We start from the raw sequence: 18,065 nt of genomic DNA, 5'->3' as shown, positions 1-18,065 counted from the left end.
AATTTGACACATACATTTTGTTCGTCTGACAATAAACTACAAACACACACGAGTCCGCCACAAGCTAGCAAGCTAGCATCTTTGTTGTATCGTGGAGTGATCTTGACAGAAAACATCTACGGTACGCATTGCTTTTCTTATTTAATCAAAAGAAAAAAAACATTTGAAAGTTTTCGTGTGCTCGTAGAAACATATGGTGAACACGCTCCATCGATAAGAACATGAGAGACATGGTTTCCACAATTTAAAAGTGGTGATTTTAATGTGAAAGATAGTGAGCGCTCTGGAGACCACGATAGTGCAAAGACGAGCAATTGCAGGAGTTATTGGACGATGACTCAACTCAAACTCAAAAACAATTGGCACAAGATTTAAATGTGTCACAAGATTTAAATGTGTCAGCAGATGTTTACGAGAAATGGGGAAGATCAATAAACTCGGTAAATGGGTCCCACACAATTTGAATGAACGGCAAATGGAAAATCGCAAAGTCACTTGTGAAATGCTCCTTCAACGCCACGAACGAAAATCATTTTTGTATCGAATTGTGACGGGTAACGAAAAATTGATTTATTTTGAAAATCCGAAGCGGAAAAATCGTGGCTTTCAACTGGCGAAACCAGTCCTTCAACACCAAGGCCAAATCGCTTCGGCAAGATCATGCTTTGTGTCTGGTGGGACCAGAGCGGTATTGAGTATTATGAACTCTTGAAGCCCGGCGAAACCGTTAATGCACAACACTATCGCCAACAAACGATTAATTTAAATCAAGCATTGTCGAAAGACAACCGGCATGGGCCAGAAGACATGGCAAGGTGATTGTGTTACACGATAACGCAAACCAGCACATACAGCAAAACCTGTGAAAGACACTGAAATCGCTTGGATGGGACATTCTTCCTCACCCGTCGCACTCCCTAGACGCCATCGGACTATCATGGCACCTCTTCGCATCAATGGGGCACGCGCTCGCAGAACAGCATTTCAGTAATTTCGAGGACGTTAGAAAATGGCTCGACGAATGGTTTGCCGCAAAAGACAAGCAGTTTTTACTGGCATGGTATTCATCAATTATCTGAAAGATGGGAGAAACGTGAAGAAGCCGATGGCCAATATTTTGAATAAAAATAAATTATGTTTCCCTTGAAAATTACGTGTTTTCTTTTTCTTTTTTTTTAAAAAAAAGTAAAATCTTATGCATACAACTGGTATAATGTATACTGGAAAGTTGTAACATACTATACCAATAAAGTTACTTAGTTATACCTTCTATGGTATGTTCTGTTGGATTTCCTAAGTTAACTGGAAGCGTATAATTGGAAGCCATAAGAGCGATTAAGCCATCCACTAAATCAGAAACATATTGAAAGGAACGAGTCTGTTTACCATGGCCGTAGACCTGTAAAGCAAAATAATATAAATAAATAACGATGGAAGAAACAATCAAAACAAAACAAAACAAAACAAAACAAAAACTTTCCACTTCCAGCAACAATTAACATTTTCTAAGGTTATTGTTCAAATAAACCTCACACAAAAGTATTGTTTTAATTAAGAAAAGTTTCGTTTCCTTTGACACAGACACAATGTTATTGATTTTCCTTAGTAGAAAAAACTCCATAGTAAACATACTCTTACATCAGAGTAACACGATAGGTCAGTGACAAAGTACTTACTTCCAGTGGACCGATCCCGGACATAAATTTGTGGAAAACATCGTGCTTATTATTTTCCTTGGAGTGCCTAAGTGGTCAACGTACAAGCTGAGTGTGTAGACCCGGGTTCGATTTCTAAAGGAAGAACAAAGCTTTCAAATACAAACTCGAGTTATCAGATCCCATTTTAAACTGCAGATCCCATCCCATATAGCTTTGATTTTGACAAGGGAGTTAAATTGCTGTTCTTCTGTTTCCTCTTTATATTTTCAATCCTTCCATTCTTTCACCATCATTGAGGAACACAGTGGGCCAGTGGTAGGTCACTTTACCTCTAGTGTGAAGGGTTTTGGTTCGACCCCATGCCAAGTCAGTTTCTGATGGACATCGTATCCATAAATTTTCTCTGAATTCTCTCGTTTCCTTCCACATTCTCATTCCAACAATTCTGAGTAACCATTCACTTTCATTAATTATCCGTCTCCTTCAGCTTCAAGAGAAAAATCAATTTAGTATCTTCTGTTCTAATAACATACAGTTCATATTTTATTCTGAATTTTGAGAAAGGCAGCCAACATAGATAATGGGACCATAAAATAAGTAAGCGAAATCAAAAGATACTCCCATGAATATAGCTTGGCATCGAGGTATCTGTAGAAATCACATTTACCATTAGACCAGAGGCAACGAAAGCTATTATAAATTCTAGGTATCGTAACATTGGATACTATCGAAAAACATAAACGGCAGTCACAGTTGGCTGATTTTTCCAAGTACTGATACTTTTATTCTCAAGATTAGATCCTTAGAGCTTTATTCTTTGTGTTTCAAAATAGAAATATACTTTTTCATAGCTTAAGAAGAAATTAAAAGGATGTAACAATTAGTAGTGTTAGGTGTACACCACCTAAAGGAGTTTGGTTTGTATGGCTTCTCAATGTTTTCTCAATTACTATTGAAACGGAAAGTAGTAGTAGATTTCTGCCCCTTCCCGTTTCAGTAGAGAGATTACAATAGAGATGGAATTTATTCTTAGGACGCTTAATAGATTGCACTAAACCGCTTCTCGCTATCTATATCCGTTTTTCCTCTATATTGATCAACTATAGTTGATTCGGAAATAGTTGATTTCTACCACTTCCGGTTTGAATATTACCTCAATCAACGAACTCGGTTTTTAACTTCGCTCCCACTACATCCAACTCTAAATTGACGGCGATCTATTAAGTAGTTCTTAAGTAAGTATTTTTTTACCATCCAGGACGGACGGGCTGACAAGATAAATATATGAAGAAGTTTTGATAAGCCAAACTCCTTTTTATAAAAAAAAGTAATAGTTCAGTGACATTCTAAGAAATCTGTTTGAATATATTCTCAGAAAAGAGGACAAAAATAGTGCAGCAGATAACATATCAACTACGAATTCCAGGCATATAACTATTTTAATATGCAACGCATACTTTAACTTAAGAAAAATATTGCTCTATTTGGCGCTAAAACCATAATACAAATATTAAAATAACCAGTTCAAAGAAAAAACATTTCGGAATACATTCGGCAAACTTTCCTACTTTTCTCGATCAGAAATCTAAGAACGCCTTCCCCTTACTTTAGAGAAGCCTTTCTACAATTGTTTCAGAAACAAATGGTTATCATTGTTATTGAAATACTCACACCTTGTAATGTTTTTGCTGTTTAATGACGCTTTAATGTCTTTCCCATTGAAAGCTTTCCATATTCTTATGAAAAAGCTAACATTAAATCTAATTACGTCAACTATAATAAAAAAATAACACATTTATAAACCACAAATTTATAAATCCTCATGCAGTTCTGTCAATTGAGGAAATTTCCTGTAAAAATGAAAAATTTTGGCTCAGCTTTCCTACCATGTTGAATTCATTCATTCATTCTTTCCCTCACTCTCTTTCTCACGCACACGTTCATACATCTCAAGAATGATGAACTTTGCACTTATCTATACAAGCATAGCCAACAACCCCATAAAGGAAGAAATAAATTAGATCAATATAGGAAAACAAAAGGAAACCAGAAGGGACTGACAATGAACTCATGTTGCGAAATGACCATGGGATTTTACGTTTTAGCACAAGCCCAGGCATCACTGCTAAGTTCCAATAATCAGGACATATATCTGTCTTAGTTGGCGGGAAATTTTCCATCTAATCGGGAAGTTTCTGGGGTTCGGAGGGGAAGTTCCCTGTTATGAAACTGACAACAGTGTTTCCATGTAAGAGCAAAACGTCTACATTTTTTCCCCTTTGTATTAACCAAGTTTCTGGCAACATTGTTTCCTATTTAACAGAAAGAAAATTAAACAGCAGGAACAGCAAAAACATAAGGTGTAAGAATATGTCTTCAATGATAACTAACATGAGTTTCTAAAAGAAAGATGGCTAGATTAAATTACAGTTGAGTGTCCCTTTCAGCAGCGATGCTGTATGAGATAAGGACCTACAGCTTAACGTGGGCTCCGAACCACATGAGGTCCTACCGGAAATTGAACCCGGGTCTCCCACACTAAAGATGCGTATAGCTGAAACAAACATAAGAGCGCTCTGGTAAAAAGAGGAGGATACGTTCTCAACTTTCAAGTTATCGATAAAGAATATAAGATAACTCACAGATTATAACTGGAAACACCTTTCTCTTTGGAGCGGAGATGGATGTCAAATTCCGTTAATTTCATCATTGTCAAAACTGATTAAGAATTATTAGAATAGTATGTCGTAGTTGTATATTTTACTCATTGAGTTGACTGTGTATTATTATTACTAACGTATCAAAATTCTACGCACGAAGAACAAAAAAAAATCTTACTAAATAAATAAATAAATAAATAAATAAATAAATAAAAAATGTATTTATTTTGTGGACTTAACACTTAAGTTCATTGATTTGGTCTGTAAAAGGTTTCCTGAACGGTTTCTGCCACATACGCTGTGGCTTTGTTCATCAGGTTATATCACTCATATGACGATCCAACCACTACAAACAACATTTTACACTTTTAGTAAAAGGGTTCACAATTCGAATGAGACCTCTTGTTAAACTGGTTGTTTGTATGAAAAATGAATAAATAAATAAGGCGATCTCTTTATAACACAACTGAAATTTCACAATTCTTCTGTATATACATATACTAACAATGTAAGAGTCCTGTGGCCACTTACCAAGTGTTTCTTTTCTTCATACACTATTAACGATAGTTAGTGATATAATTTTTTGTTGAGCATGTAACCATTAGAACACACTATGCTACTGCCAAAATGTCTTGAGCCGTGGCAAAAATGCGAACTAAAGCTCACACCCTTACACACCCACGCGTTGAGCCAATAAGGATTCAGCTGTTGGTAAGCGAGAGAAAGCGAGTAGAATTCCTTCTGCCGATAGCAGCGCTTGCAACGGAAGAGTAGGGATCAAGTCAATGTGGCATATCTTTAGTAATCAACGGAGTTAGAGTTTCCACTTTCTGTCCAAAAATTTTATTTAAAATGTATCAATTTCTGTCTTTAAGGAAACTGTGACCTTACCTTAAAATTGCGTAGCAACTGGCGAGAAAAACAAGAAAAATGATCGACCAGAACGAAAGTTTCGTACGTTTACATCAGCTGCACAATTTTAAAAGTCAACAAGACAACAGTCCTGATTTATCGAATAATGTAAATAGTGGTACATACTTAATATTTTTTAAATTTCTTAACATTTTCATGTACGTTCAACTTTCAAGTGTGAAATTATCTCCAAAGACTTGAAACTAGATCTAAGAAATTAGATCATAAACTAGTTCGTTAAGAGATGATATTTTGAGTTTCCGATGTATCATCAGAAAATATTACTGCAGTAAATCTTCAATTACAAAAAGGAGCAAATCACCAAGTTGTTAAATCAATTTTATAGCCCTTTCAACATAAAAGTGCAAGATGTTTTCATAAGAGTTCATGTTAAGAGAATTGATGTTCATCCAAGTGACCTTTAATACCGTTGAAAAAAACCACAGCAGGAGTAGTAGAAACCATTCAGTAACTCTCAGCGATGTACCTTTAGGATAAGTCCATAATACTTATTTAACAATAACAATAACAATAACAATAACAATAATAATAATAATAATAATAATAATAATAATAATAATAATAATAAACATTTAAAACAAAAAATGTGTCAATTACCCTCTTTAAACTACAACATTAATAAGACTCCAGTTATTTTGAGACAACAAATTATATATAGCACAAAGAGCGTAACTTACCGTGAGAGTTTCATTTCTTAACGCTTGTAAGATAAAATTAGAAACTACACGACCATCGTTGATATGCATTCTTGGACCATACGTGTTAAATATTCTGGCCACTCTAACTTTTACGTTCTCTTGTTTAGCGTAGGCGTAGCTTAACGTTTCAGCAACTCGTTTCCCTTCATCGTAGCAGGCACGTGGACCTACAAAAATAAGTAAATATATATAAAGTTAATTCCAAAGAAATAAATATACATAGTTTTCTAGAAAAATACTGGTTATCACACTACTAAACAGTATCAGTACATCAGTAGGTAAGGCATAATAATAATATTAAAATAATACATTTACTTAAACTATACAGCAAGATTATTTTATATAGAGAACATTATTTTATTTTGTTTCATTATTTCAAGTTTCAAATCTCAACGTGCACTCACTCGTTAGCAGGGACTTTTAAATTCTAAAAAGTGTTAAAGTAGCGTTAAAGTTAGACTGCTCAACTGTAGAAGACTTTTCTTTTAGTTAAAAAAAAAAAAAAAAAAATCTTATGGTAACTTTTTATGGTTTTCAAGATACTTGTTCATGGCAAGATTGATTTCACTGGAGTTACGTAAATCCTTACACAATTGTGCCTCACAATGTCAAAACCGAGTCAAATCGTTTTCTCACATCCCAAACCAATGGATTCATCCAATTCATGCATATCATTAAGCAAAGTCTTCAAAATAGGAAATTCGAATATTATAAAAATTGCACACTTTTCCCTTTCTCAAGTGGAATTTTCGAAACCGCTGAATATAAATTCACTTATTTCTAATAAGGAGTTCATGCTGAGTTTTATCTCCCTAACTTCAGGTACTTGTGAAAAACTTAGTTCTGGCGGGCAATTTGTAACCACCTCCATCTTAGGACACGCATTTTAATCAAAACGAAATAATAAAACCTGGTTCAAGCCAAGTACTAACTATGCTGAAAAATTCATTTCAAATTGATCAGCTGTTTTGCAGAAAAGGACGACATACACCGTCAATTTCATTTTTATATATTATAGATATTGGTATGTCAATTTTCATGTAAATTAAGTGAAAATTGGCATACTCACAATTAACAAAAGCTTCCATGTGTACTGAAGATCTGAAAAAGTTATATCTTAGTCTGAATTTCTTATTTGTGTCGACTTTTAATATTTTTTAGTTTATAGTTATGTTGTGAAGCTTGAATCAACGGGCATGGACAGTTTTTTATGTAACATATTCCATAGATTACAATAAGTTAAAGGATACCTTTCATCCAAATTCTATTAGCACGGCAAGTCTTCTGCCAACACCGCTAACTTACGCTGAGAGACAGAAGCCTTTAATGGTCCTTTTATTATTATTATTATTATTATTACAATACTTCTTCTAGGGTATTTTAAAAATCCTAATCAAATTTTGGACATGTTAAATGTGAACGAGGGGAAGGTAGTTATGCCGAGATTTTACAAATATACAGCGTCATTTAGGAATGTTCGCCGGAAACTGTCCTGTATACTTAACACTGCAATTTATGTACTGAGAAGGACTGTAAAGGTTGGAAGATTGGATTTAAATATTATCATGTATTTTACATACTTTAGAAGAAACACTTTGTTGAAATCATTAGCCGAGACATAGAAATATATTTGTAATTTTGTTTGAAATATTTCTAACAAGTTAAAGCTTATAGAAATAAACCACCGACAGCTATCTTTTGCTACTACATTTCTTCGCGTGCTGCGATCAGGTCATTTCGCAATTCAAGTACAAGGACTGATTTCTTTACTGTCAGCGCTATGGATTGTCTTATAAGTAACTGAAAACCTAGGGATAGGAGTTTCGAGGAAGGAGTGGTGTTCTAGTAGGAGATTGACGTGTGAAGATCCGTCGAAAAGTCAAAGAAACCTAGACTTCCAGGAGTCCAGGAGATGTGCTATAGGAGACAATTGTTAAGTTAATCGCCACCGAAGAATTTTCCAATGTGGTTATGGAGAAGAATAGTAAACTAGGACTACGGACCAAGCCTTTCACTAGTGTCGTTCATCCCAGTAGAAACTACCATCACCTTGATCTAGACGCGAGAATTTCGGGATTTTTGATTGAGGAACCGTTGCCCGTTTGTCCAGCATGAGCCTGTGCAACTTCACCCTACCAACAGAAGATATGGAAAGAGAATCAGAGAATTTTTACAGCGAAAGGTGCTTCAATAATTCTAGGATGGGAGTGTTAATCGACATCTCCAAAACATCCCCTTTATTTTGAATAATCAACCTAAAGGGTTGAAACTCCCGTATCTCCACAATATTGTAATTTTTGTTGTCGAACTTATCAGTTAGGTATTTCTTATTACGAGAGACTAACAGTACTTGTAGCAATCTGTTAGAACCAACTGAATTATGAACTGAGCATGTCGCTTCTAACTACATGGCTTGGTTCCATGGATAAAGTCCTAAACCAATTTCGAACTACTATATAATGTTTTCGTATTTAGGTCGGAATTTGGATGCAATTAATTTTACTCTACTAATTAGTGTTTAATGTAGAGTTCGAAATTATTAAAACAGTCCTTTCGAGGAGCAAATACTATAATCCATCCTTCCACCGAATGTACTATCAATAGTACAAAAGGTGAGTAAGCTAATGACATGGAGTTGTCGCTCACAGAGGATCATAAAGTTATATATTACCAGTACTATGTGCTTCACTGCTACGACTATATGGTTGCTGAAGTTGGTTACTTCAGACGTGTTGAAGCGACTACGAGGTTTTATGATTATAATTAACTAGCAGAAATGCCCCTTCTTCAAATGAGAAGATTAAGCCCCTTTCCCCTTCTAAGGATACGTATTACAATGATAAAAATCATTAGTATCACTCCCTTTCCACCCACGAATTTGAACATCAACGGCATCGAGAATGTCACTATTTTTAACATCAACTCCGAAAACTATGGATTAGACACTAATATCGGTAGGGTTTTTTTTTTTTTTTTTTTTTTCATCCTCTTCCCCACAACGCTGTGTAGTCCCCTTCCATGCCGACGGGAGATTAATATGGACTTACATGGGCCTGGAGTGTTACTATTCATCTCGGCAACTTGTAAAACTCTGGATTGAACACTAATATCGGTCGTTAAGAAGAGTAAGGAATAGTGTACATGTACGTTCAGCGCTCCGCCAAAATGGAAAATGTAGTTACTTTAAGACTACTATGTCTTAGTCTGCAGTGATAACTGATTTTATATAATACACTGTCATGAAGTTTTATGAAAATCTGAGGAAAATTAAGTTGAAAAATCAAAATTAAACAGAAGGTGTAGAAAGAAAAAAAATGGCAATATTCAAGACTCACGAAGCTACAAAGGTTTGGATTTTTGAAATTATGTTAATTACCAGTGACTGAATTTGTTGGTATCTTATAACGCCTTATGATTCGTGTGGCTAGTCTCTTCAAAACCTCGCAGTAAAACTTCCCGTTGACATTCTGATTAGGTAGAACAAACTGCTTAGGCACAATTCCTCGAATGTCGAGAAAAAAAAAAAAAATCATCATCACCGACTTGATGTTAATGCGAATTTTTTTCTTCGGCCTTGGAGGGGATGGTATGTGATGACTGCTGCTTCGTTCCCGAGTCATAACCATAGACCCAAGATTCATCAGCTGTAATGACTCTGGATAAGAAGTTCGGACACTCTCGAACTCTTTGTTGCAGTTCAGTTCACGTCTGAATCCTGAGGTTCTTTTGATAAATGCTAAGAAGACGAGGGACAAACTTCACTGCAATTCATCTCATGTTCAGTTCATCGGATACAATTCGTTGACATGTACCGTATGACAATTGAAGTATGTTACAAACATCGTGAATTGTCTGCCTTCTGTCTACGCGAATCACATCACACAGTTTCATGATCATTTCCGGCGTTGTGCGAGTTGACCGGAACATTTGCTATCTTCCACAGATTCACGGCCTTCTTTGAAACGCTTGAACCACTCAATCTGCTTGCTTGACTCAGTGCATTCTCACCAAATGCCTCTTCCAGCATGCGGTGGATATCGGCTGCAGTTTTCTTGAACTTGACACAGAACTTGATGCAAATTCGTTGCTCCTTAATGTCAGCCATTGACAAATCGCAGAAGCATTGGAACAAGTCCTGACACGTAGAACTACAACTCACAATTGAATGCGCCAAGATGACGTAACTTCTCGGGTATTTTGGATAGCATCTCGTATTGGCAACGAACGACACACTTTTTGGCGTCAGAAAGTACGATTTTCTCGTAAACTATGCATCAGAATTTACCTTTACGCATGGAATTTTTTTTCCAGCTCGACGTCATTTTATCGATTGATGTATATTTCATCCTTGAACTATTATAGCTAAATAAAAATTAAAGTTTAACAGTTAATCATAATTTTGAGACCTATTTCATAACCATACTGTGTACTGTCGAACGATTAGTGTCGGGTATTCTGAAGTATCTGTTTCATCGTAATTGATGACGTGGTTACGTGGTTATCGTACAGCGTCTTTTTTTGTTAACTCGATTCTCTCAAAAACTACACATAAGAATTTAAATTCACATAAATCATGTTCAGCTCACTACAGTCTATCGACTGGTACGTGTCTCGTCTTCGAATTTTTCTTTTATAGGACAAACAGACGGACAGAAGCTGCAATGCAATTACGGCATATCTTGATGAAGGATATTAAAAAAGTCCACTAGAAGCAAGTGTTGAAATTGAATTTCAAAATACAGGTCTTGCTGATAGAGATGGACGGCTTGGAAAAAAAAGAAGAAGAAAATTGTTGGACATTTTAACTTTAATGAAAAAATAACAGTGCGTTGCACTTTTTTTATCCATTTTAACACGAAAAAGTATTTAATTACTGCATTCTAAAGAAAGGGGGGGAGGAATGAGAACTTAAATAATCAACCAAGCCAGCCCAAAACTGTAAGGGGGCTGCATCATAAGGGCGTATAAGCTGTATGAGTTCAAACTGGGGCCAAACGACGCTGCAGCGGGGCGGAAGATATACCAGGTCTTTGGTGAAGGTGTCGTGACCACGCGGACAATGCAGCAGTGGTTTAACAAGGTTAAGGACGGTTACGAAACACTCGAAGACGCACCACATGCCGGAAAACCAACAAAATTAAGATCTACAGGCACCAACTGACGCGAACAATGGATAACCAGTATATGAAAACTCTTGGTTTACAGAATATAAACCGTACTCGCACCGAACGCATCATAACGGACGAAAAGAGGGATTTTTTTTATTTATTATTTATTTTATTTTATTTTTTACACGAGCGAAATGCGGCATATAAATGTTTTTTGTTATTTACTTCGAATACGAATATCCCATCCACTACACAAATTTGGAAGTATCCCCAAAAAAAGAGAGAAAATGAAGAGTGTGTAAGAAGTTCTAAAATTACCACATATATGGAACTCACATCCCTGAACCTCAAATCACCGTTTATCATCTTAAGCATTTTAGGACTTTGTGCTAGGGAGTTAAGTTTGTTGTTCTGGACTTCCGATCATTAAAAAAAGTAAGAAGACATTTTGCTTATCCGAATCATAGGCGTAATTCACCTGCAAGAATTCACTATGGATACGCAATGAAAGAGGACGCGGGTGCACCTGTCAGGTTCTATAATTAAGGAAACATGTTTCATACCTATGGGATTTACGTGACCCCAATATGTTTCTGGTTGTGGATGAACTTCTGGATCTCCATACACCTCTGACGTACTTGCTATTAAAACTTTGGCACCAACACGTTTTGCTAAACCTACGAGAAAGAAAATATTATATAAAATTATATTAAAAGAATAAACTCCAAATTTGCTTTGTCAAAAAAAAAAAAAAAATAAAATAAAATAAAATAAAATAAAATAAAAGTAAAGAAATGAAAATTTTCACTTTAATGTTCCACAATTTAGGCCAAGGGAGAAGGATGAAAGCAAGTAAATGATGGGAGAATCGATGGAATGAGAATGTGGGAGGAAATAGAAGTTCCTCGCACAAACTTACTCGGCCGGGGATCGTACCAGGGACCCCACGCACCAGAGGAAGCGATCTACCACTGAGCTCACCTCCTTATATTAAAAACTACAATAAAGTAAGTAAAAAGAAAAAAGAATGTATTTCTCACGGAACCGAAAGAGAATCAATTCTTTTAAGATATTTACTGACGGACACCATTCAATAGACATCACTGCTCTCTTTGGACACGGTAGATCAAACCCCGAAAGGTTATGTGAGATTTGGATTACATGTTAAATTGTGTTTATAGTTTGGTGCTGAAAAAGAACGTAAACTTAAAACAAATTCCTAGCAGAACATCCTAATAAGTTAATGCTTCAAAATTCAATGCTAAGTAATTACATAGCATTTTAAAAATGTGTTCCTTTCGTTAATTCTAGCCAAGTCACGTTCAAAGTATCGTGCGTGATTTCAGTATATATATATATATTTTTAATAAGAGAAATAATATCAGGGTGCAACTTAATATAACAATGTCGGGAGGTGATTCTTGACACCGAGATAAACAAAGAAGTCTGTAAGTCTGTGAACATATAGCATATTAAGCATATTGCCAGAGTCAGCGAGAGCAAAACGTGTGGGAATAGTAAATTCACAGCGGTAAATATCGAACATCAACAGACTAAGAATGGCGGTCTAGAAAGTCTAGAGGTGCCGCTGGTGTTCAATACTTACTAGGGAAGTACTAGAAGTGATACGTGAGGATCTGTACAGATCCATAGCTTGTTTTTTTTTTTTTATGTAATTTGTGTCCACCATGTTGGATCCGCCATTTTGATTTGTAAATATTTGATGCCAGATTCGTATTCAGCTACCTTTTAAAACTATATATACACCACGTCTCAAAACCATTACATCATAGCTTCCTGTTTTGTCCATGTTTTCTGGTGTTTCGCAGTGTATCTTGTTCTGATATTCAAATGGTAGCCACGCCCCCTACAGGGCCCATTCAAACGAAATATTTCACATGTGAAGTGTACTCGGGGTAACCTTTCCAACGATATACAGGGTGGCAGTGCTCGACTAAAACACTGCGCGTTATTCAAACCGCAAACAGGCTGACATGCTATTCATGTACAGTCGTGCAGATGGCAGAGTGAAGTAGAACGGCGACTCTATTAGTAGCATTTTCCTAACAGATGTAAACCATCATACAGGATGTTTACAGCAATTTATTGGCGTGTGTATGAAATAGGAACCGTACTACCTTCCCTTGTGGATGTTGGTCGAATACCTGTTGTGGATGAACATGTGTTAGAAACTGTGGAGAGTGAGCCCCAAATACGAATACGAAGGAATTTAGCCGCAGAATGCAGGCTAGTCACATGACTGTGTGGCGTATGTTACATGAAAATGCCTTGTACCCGTACCACCCACAAAGTGTACAAGGACTGACAGAAATGGATTTCCAACCACGTGAAGCATTCTGTACGTTCATTCAACAGACCGCTATCATCATGCTATTTCAGGCATCAGTACTATTTACTGACGAAGACGAGGAGGTAACAGACGGGATGTAGGTCTACAAGCAACGTTAGTCTTCTGAAACTATATATACTGAAGATGAGAAAGGTTTGCCTAAATGCTCACAGTTCAATCATAATTTCGGTTATATTTGGCAAGTAGAGTTTCAGTAAATACTGAACATGCACTCTACTAAATCAAGTAGTAGTTATTCAGGAAATACAATTTGAAGTAAATTAAATAATTGTGTCGTGAAAGAACACACTACAACTAATGAATATTTCTTTCAATTACACCTTAAATTTCACATTATTTACACTCGTACAGGCGTTTCGCCATTACATGTACTTACCTAACATGTTAATTGTTCCGACTGTATTTGTTTTAATAGTTTTTACGGGGTTATACATATAATGCGGAGGACTAGCAGGGCTCGCTAGATGATATATTTCATCAACTTCAATGTACAACGGATTAACAATATCGTGGTGGATCAACTCGAAGTTTTCATGACCAATCCAGTGCTCGACGTTCCTTTTTCGTCCGGTGAAGAAGTTGTCAACCACGATCACTTCATGGCCCTCCATCATCAGCTTATCCACGAGATGTGAGCCTACAAAACCTGCTCCTCCAGTTACCTAAAAAGAGTGAAATTTAACAGTTTCACAGTAGGATTTTACAATTTAAGAACATTCAACGTAAATTACATGATACGCGATGGTACGCTAAGGTTATGTCCAGTCGGTGATTCCTCTAAGAACAGGCAATAAAAAGAACTAAATCAATATTCATAAAACTTCACGCGTTCCGGAAATACATCAACTGACCACCGATTTCAAGAGTGATACAATATAAGGCTGTTGAGAGTCGAACATCTTCAGAAGCCTATATTTAACGATACCATGCTGGTATTCGCCTGGTGAATCTGAAGGAAAACCTCAGTCAGATTCTCCCCGCTTGCGCAAGGACCATTAGTCTATGCCCGCTCTATTTACAACGGTGAGAACGTATCCCTCTGAGACTGAATTATACGTGCCATTCCTTTATTACTCTATACCCGATCAGTTTATTACGCTGGGACCTATATCTCTGAGACTTACTTATGCGTACCATTCGATTATTTGGTTGTTGGCAGTGAATAGAATAGTGACATCTTTGATCATAATTGCTTTATTCCGAGATTGAATCTAGGACCGCTCATTAATAAAGCTAGCATAATCGCTATTCCAAGACATAGGTCAAGTAGCTATACAATACTGAGATTACTTGTTGTTTCACTCCCATATCTTTAAAAATAAATTGTAATGAGTCTTCGAACTTGTTGAAATTTAGACCGCGCTATAAGATAATTTTACGTATTATACGAGAGATTTTTACAGACCAAACCGACGGACATCTCGTAACGTTGATGTAAACGTTATTTTCTCTATTATGTCTATTTTCTCTATTATTCTACAGAATTTACTTTTGGAACATATTAGCCATCTCAAGATGATTTTTTTTTTAATTATCATCAAGCCATTTTGATTAAAGAGCTTATTATAGAGAGCAGGGTGTAGGCTGTTCTAAAGAAGGAGCATTACAGCCGGTACTTACCAAAATACGTTTCCGATCCTTATAAGTAAGAAACTTAACATCTGCAAATTTCTTTGGTATTCTCGCTTCCAACTCGAGAACTTTTGATTCTAATTCTCGTATTTTCCTCTTGGCTTCCTCTACATTGATCAGATCTTTCTGCCAATTGGATGGCACTTCATTTGTCTCAATTTGTTCTGCTTGTTTGTGTGGCTTCTGACGGGGCACTTGAGGTACTCCATAGTCTCTACTTTCGTGATCATAAAGGTCATCGGTATTAGCCCAAGTTTTGTAGAAACACAACACTGTAATTTTAAGACAAGAAAGTAAATTAACAATTACACAAAAGTTCTTTTAAAACAACGGAACACTAACGATGACTAAGAAGAAGTGAAATCGGGATTTCCTATGTCGTGTGATTGGTTTTCAGAATTTTTAAACACAGTTTATAGTTCTTCTAATATTTGAGGTATCATAATAATAAGAAATCAATATAATAATTTCAAATGTTAACAATTAATAATTACCATTATTACATATTGATACAATACGAAGAATCGAAAACATTCAAGAACGTAGTATGATATAGATGCAATACATTTCTGATAAAACACATATAATTAATTTCTATTATTTCAATCGAATCAAATTGTCATAAACTTCTAGCGTATATAATACTGTAATTACGATATTCTACCTATGGCGGTGGTATATATTATACACTATTTTAATTCAACATAATACAAACAAACTATCTTAACTATTTATGACGATTAGAGGCAACAAAACTACAATGAATAATACACAAGATAAATAGTAATTGCGCCGTCATTGTGCTTAATTCACAGTTACTTTATTATGTAACACAACTATAAATGTTGTAGGTAAATGGGATTTACTGATCCGTGCTTTGGTGGATTATACGGTAAAACTCAATTTTACAGGTTCCTAATAATAAAAGTATCAAGAATATTAAGTCTTACTTGTCACAGTACGAATTACTATGAGACAGGGATCATAGACATTCTAGGGGATAGTGTCACTTTTCATACACATATATTCTGGTCATTTCGCTTGCTTTGGCGCTTTGTAGATCTAGATTCCATTCTCTGGGTTCAGAGTATTAGTCGTACGGATCAAATATTAAGACAGTTGAGCGCTCAGCCATTCTTTGCTTATGAATCCATTTATAGAAAAATCTTTTAGTTTTACGTCCCACGATTATGCTGGTAAGGCTAAAGGAGACAGTGATGATGAAAAATGATTGAAATGGTAGAATGAATAAAGTGGAAGGAAACCTGACCTCAAGAAAAACCACACACATGGTGTTTGTCTACCACAAAGTTCACTTGGCGTAAGTAAGAACCGCATCAGGGATCCCACGCACCAAAGGTGAGAACCCATTTATGGACGACTATTCATTGTCTTCCTTTCTTTGAAATGAACAATGATTTAACAATCTGATTTCCCCAATTTTTTTTTTTTTTTTTTTTTTTTTTTTTTTTTTTTTTTTGCAAACTTATTCAAACAAAACCTGGTGAAACTGAAGTCTCTGATAATCTCAATATACGTGTTACTTAGTAATTGCTGGTATTTTCAATGAGAACTCCCATCTTCCTCAGCGGCATTTGCTCTAGCAAACTCATCACATCATATGGCATCCATCGTTCTGGTATAGACGTATCAAAACAAAAACATTTCTCTAGAAGAAAAAGTGTACAAAAACTTTTTAGGCTTAAGTTAGGATGTTAAAAATCTGAGCTTTCTCAAAGCGCTTTTGAAAACTTTTTTCGGTATTACTCAAAACTTCCCTAAATGGTGCAGATGTACTATACGGTTGTCACATTGAGATTATAACAGCACTAATTTTCTGCTTGTGAACAATGAGACATATTCGGTAGATTTTTTTACTGTTTTTAGCTTGTCGTAAGTATTCACTAACTAATACCACATTCTTTCATTTTTCACACGGTATAATAGAATGTAAAATCGAAGGCACGGTAAACCAGTGGTAGAACACTAATCTCTGCTGCAACGAGTCGCTAATTTCATCCCACGTTGTATGAATTTGTGGTGAACAATATCGTGACCATGGGTTTGTGGGATCCAAACTACATATTTCTCCTAGTTGGGATCAGTCCTTCCGTTGGTCTAGTAGCCTATTAAATTAGTCGTTTGTCTCCTTTGGCCTAAAGTGCGTAAGTGTTGGACGTTAAACAAATAAATAAATAAATAAATAAATAAATAAAAATGCTATTGTGGATTAAACCTTGTCTCCGGTGCTAAAGGCAACAACTCAAACAATTTGAGTAAATGAACGTCAGTTGAATGTTAGACTTCGAATATTATGGTATTACGTTATACTTACTACATAAAATCATTGAAATTTCGAAATAGGGGTTAATTCCAGAGTTGGTAGCAAAATTTTGAAAAGTTACCGAGAAGAAATGGATAATTTGCTCGTTTGTGTGCTTGATATGTAAGGAGAGCGGAAGTTGTGTTTATTATTACTATTATTATTATTTTCAAAAGCAGTTACAAACACGAAACTATTTGGCAAGCGGAAGAAAGTACTTGTCGCAAGGTTGCCGCATGGTTAGGTTGTGGGAAAGTAACAAGCATTTGTATTCCGAACATGGCTGTAAGTGTACAGAGACGCTTCATTTGACATTTTTACGCAGAGACGAGATATTCTATTAATTTTAACAAAGTGGATTAAAACTTCTCTAGCCCTAAGCTAACCCCACCCAACCCTACCCTAGCTACTTTCCTCTACTCTTTGCAGCGGTCCAAAAAATTGATTATTTTTAAATCTTCGTACCTGTTATTACATTTTTTGACGAAAACCACGCGGACGACCAACTTCAAAATAAATGTCCGAAATAGAAAATAAATTCTCCATTCGGTCAGTAAAGAATACTCGGTTCTAATATGGTACATCTACTCGCACATAATAAATTAATCTACTCTTAATATTCAACGAATATCAAAAATATTTTACATATAATCATCAAATACAATGGACAGTGTAAATTCCA

General features: G+C 35.7%; 1 protein-coding gene across 3 annotated transcripts in view; it reads right to left on the bottom strand.

The window, feature by feature from the left end:
• Positions 1-18,065, bottom strand: part of Uxs (UDP-xylose synthase) — a 392,432-nt gene that overhangs the window by 15,426 nt on the left and 358,941 nt on the right. For all 3 annotated transcript variants that reach the window (XM_081769545.1, XM_081769544.1, XM_081769546.1), the window contains exons 2-6: positions 15,049-15,332; positions 13,805-14,090; positions 11,621-11,734; positions 5,929-6,116; positions 1,267-1,399 (exon numbers count right to left, since the gene is read on the bottom strand). In XM_081769545.1, the coding sequence (XP_081625671.1) occupies positions 1,267-1,399; positions 5,929-6,116; positions 11,621-11,734; positions 13,805-14,090; positions 15,049-15,332 (1,005 nt within the window). The remainder of the gene's footprint in view (positions 1-1,266; positions 1,400-5,928; positions 6,117-11,620; positions 11,735-13,804; positions 14,091-15,048; positions 15,333-18,065) is intronic.

This window comes from Thermobia domestica, chromosome 8 (genome assembly GCF_964235325.1).
Source record: "Thermobia domestica chromosome 8, izTheDome1.hap1.1, whole genome shotgun sequence".
Classification (NCBI taxonomy): domain Eukaryota; kingdom Metazoa; phylum Arthropoda; class Insecta; order Zygentoma; family Lepismatidae; genus Thermobia; species Thermobia domestica.
This window is presented reverse-complemented; position numbering and strand designations above follow the sequence as displayed.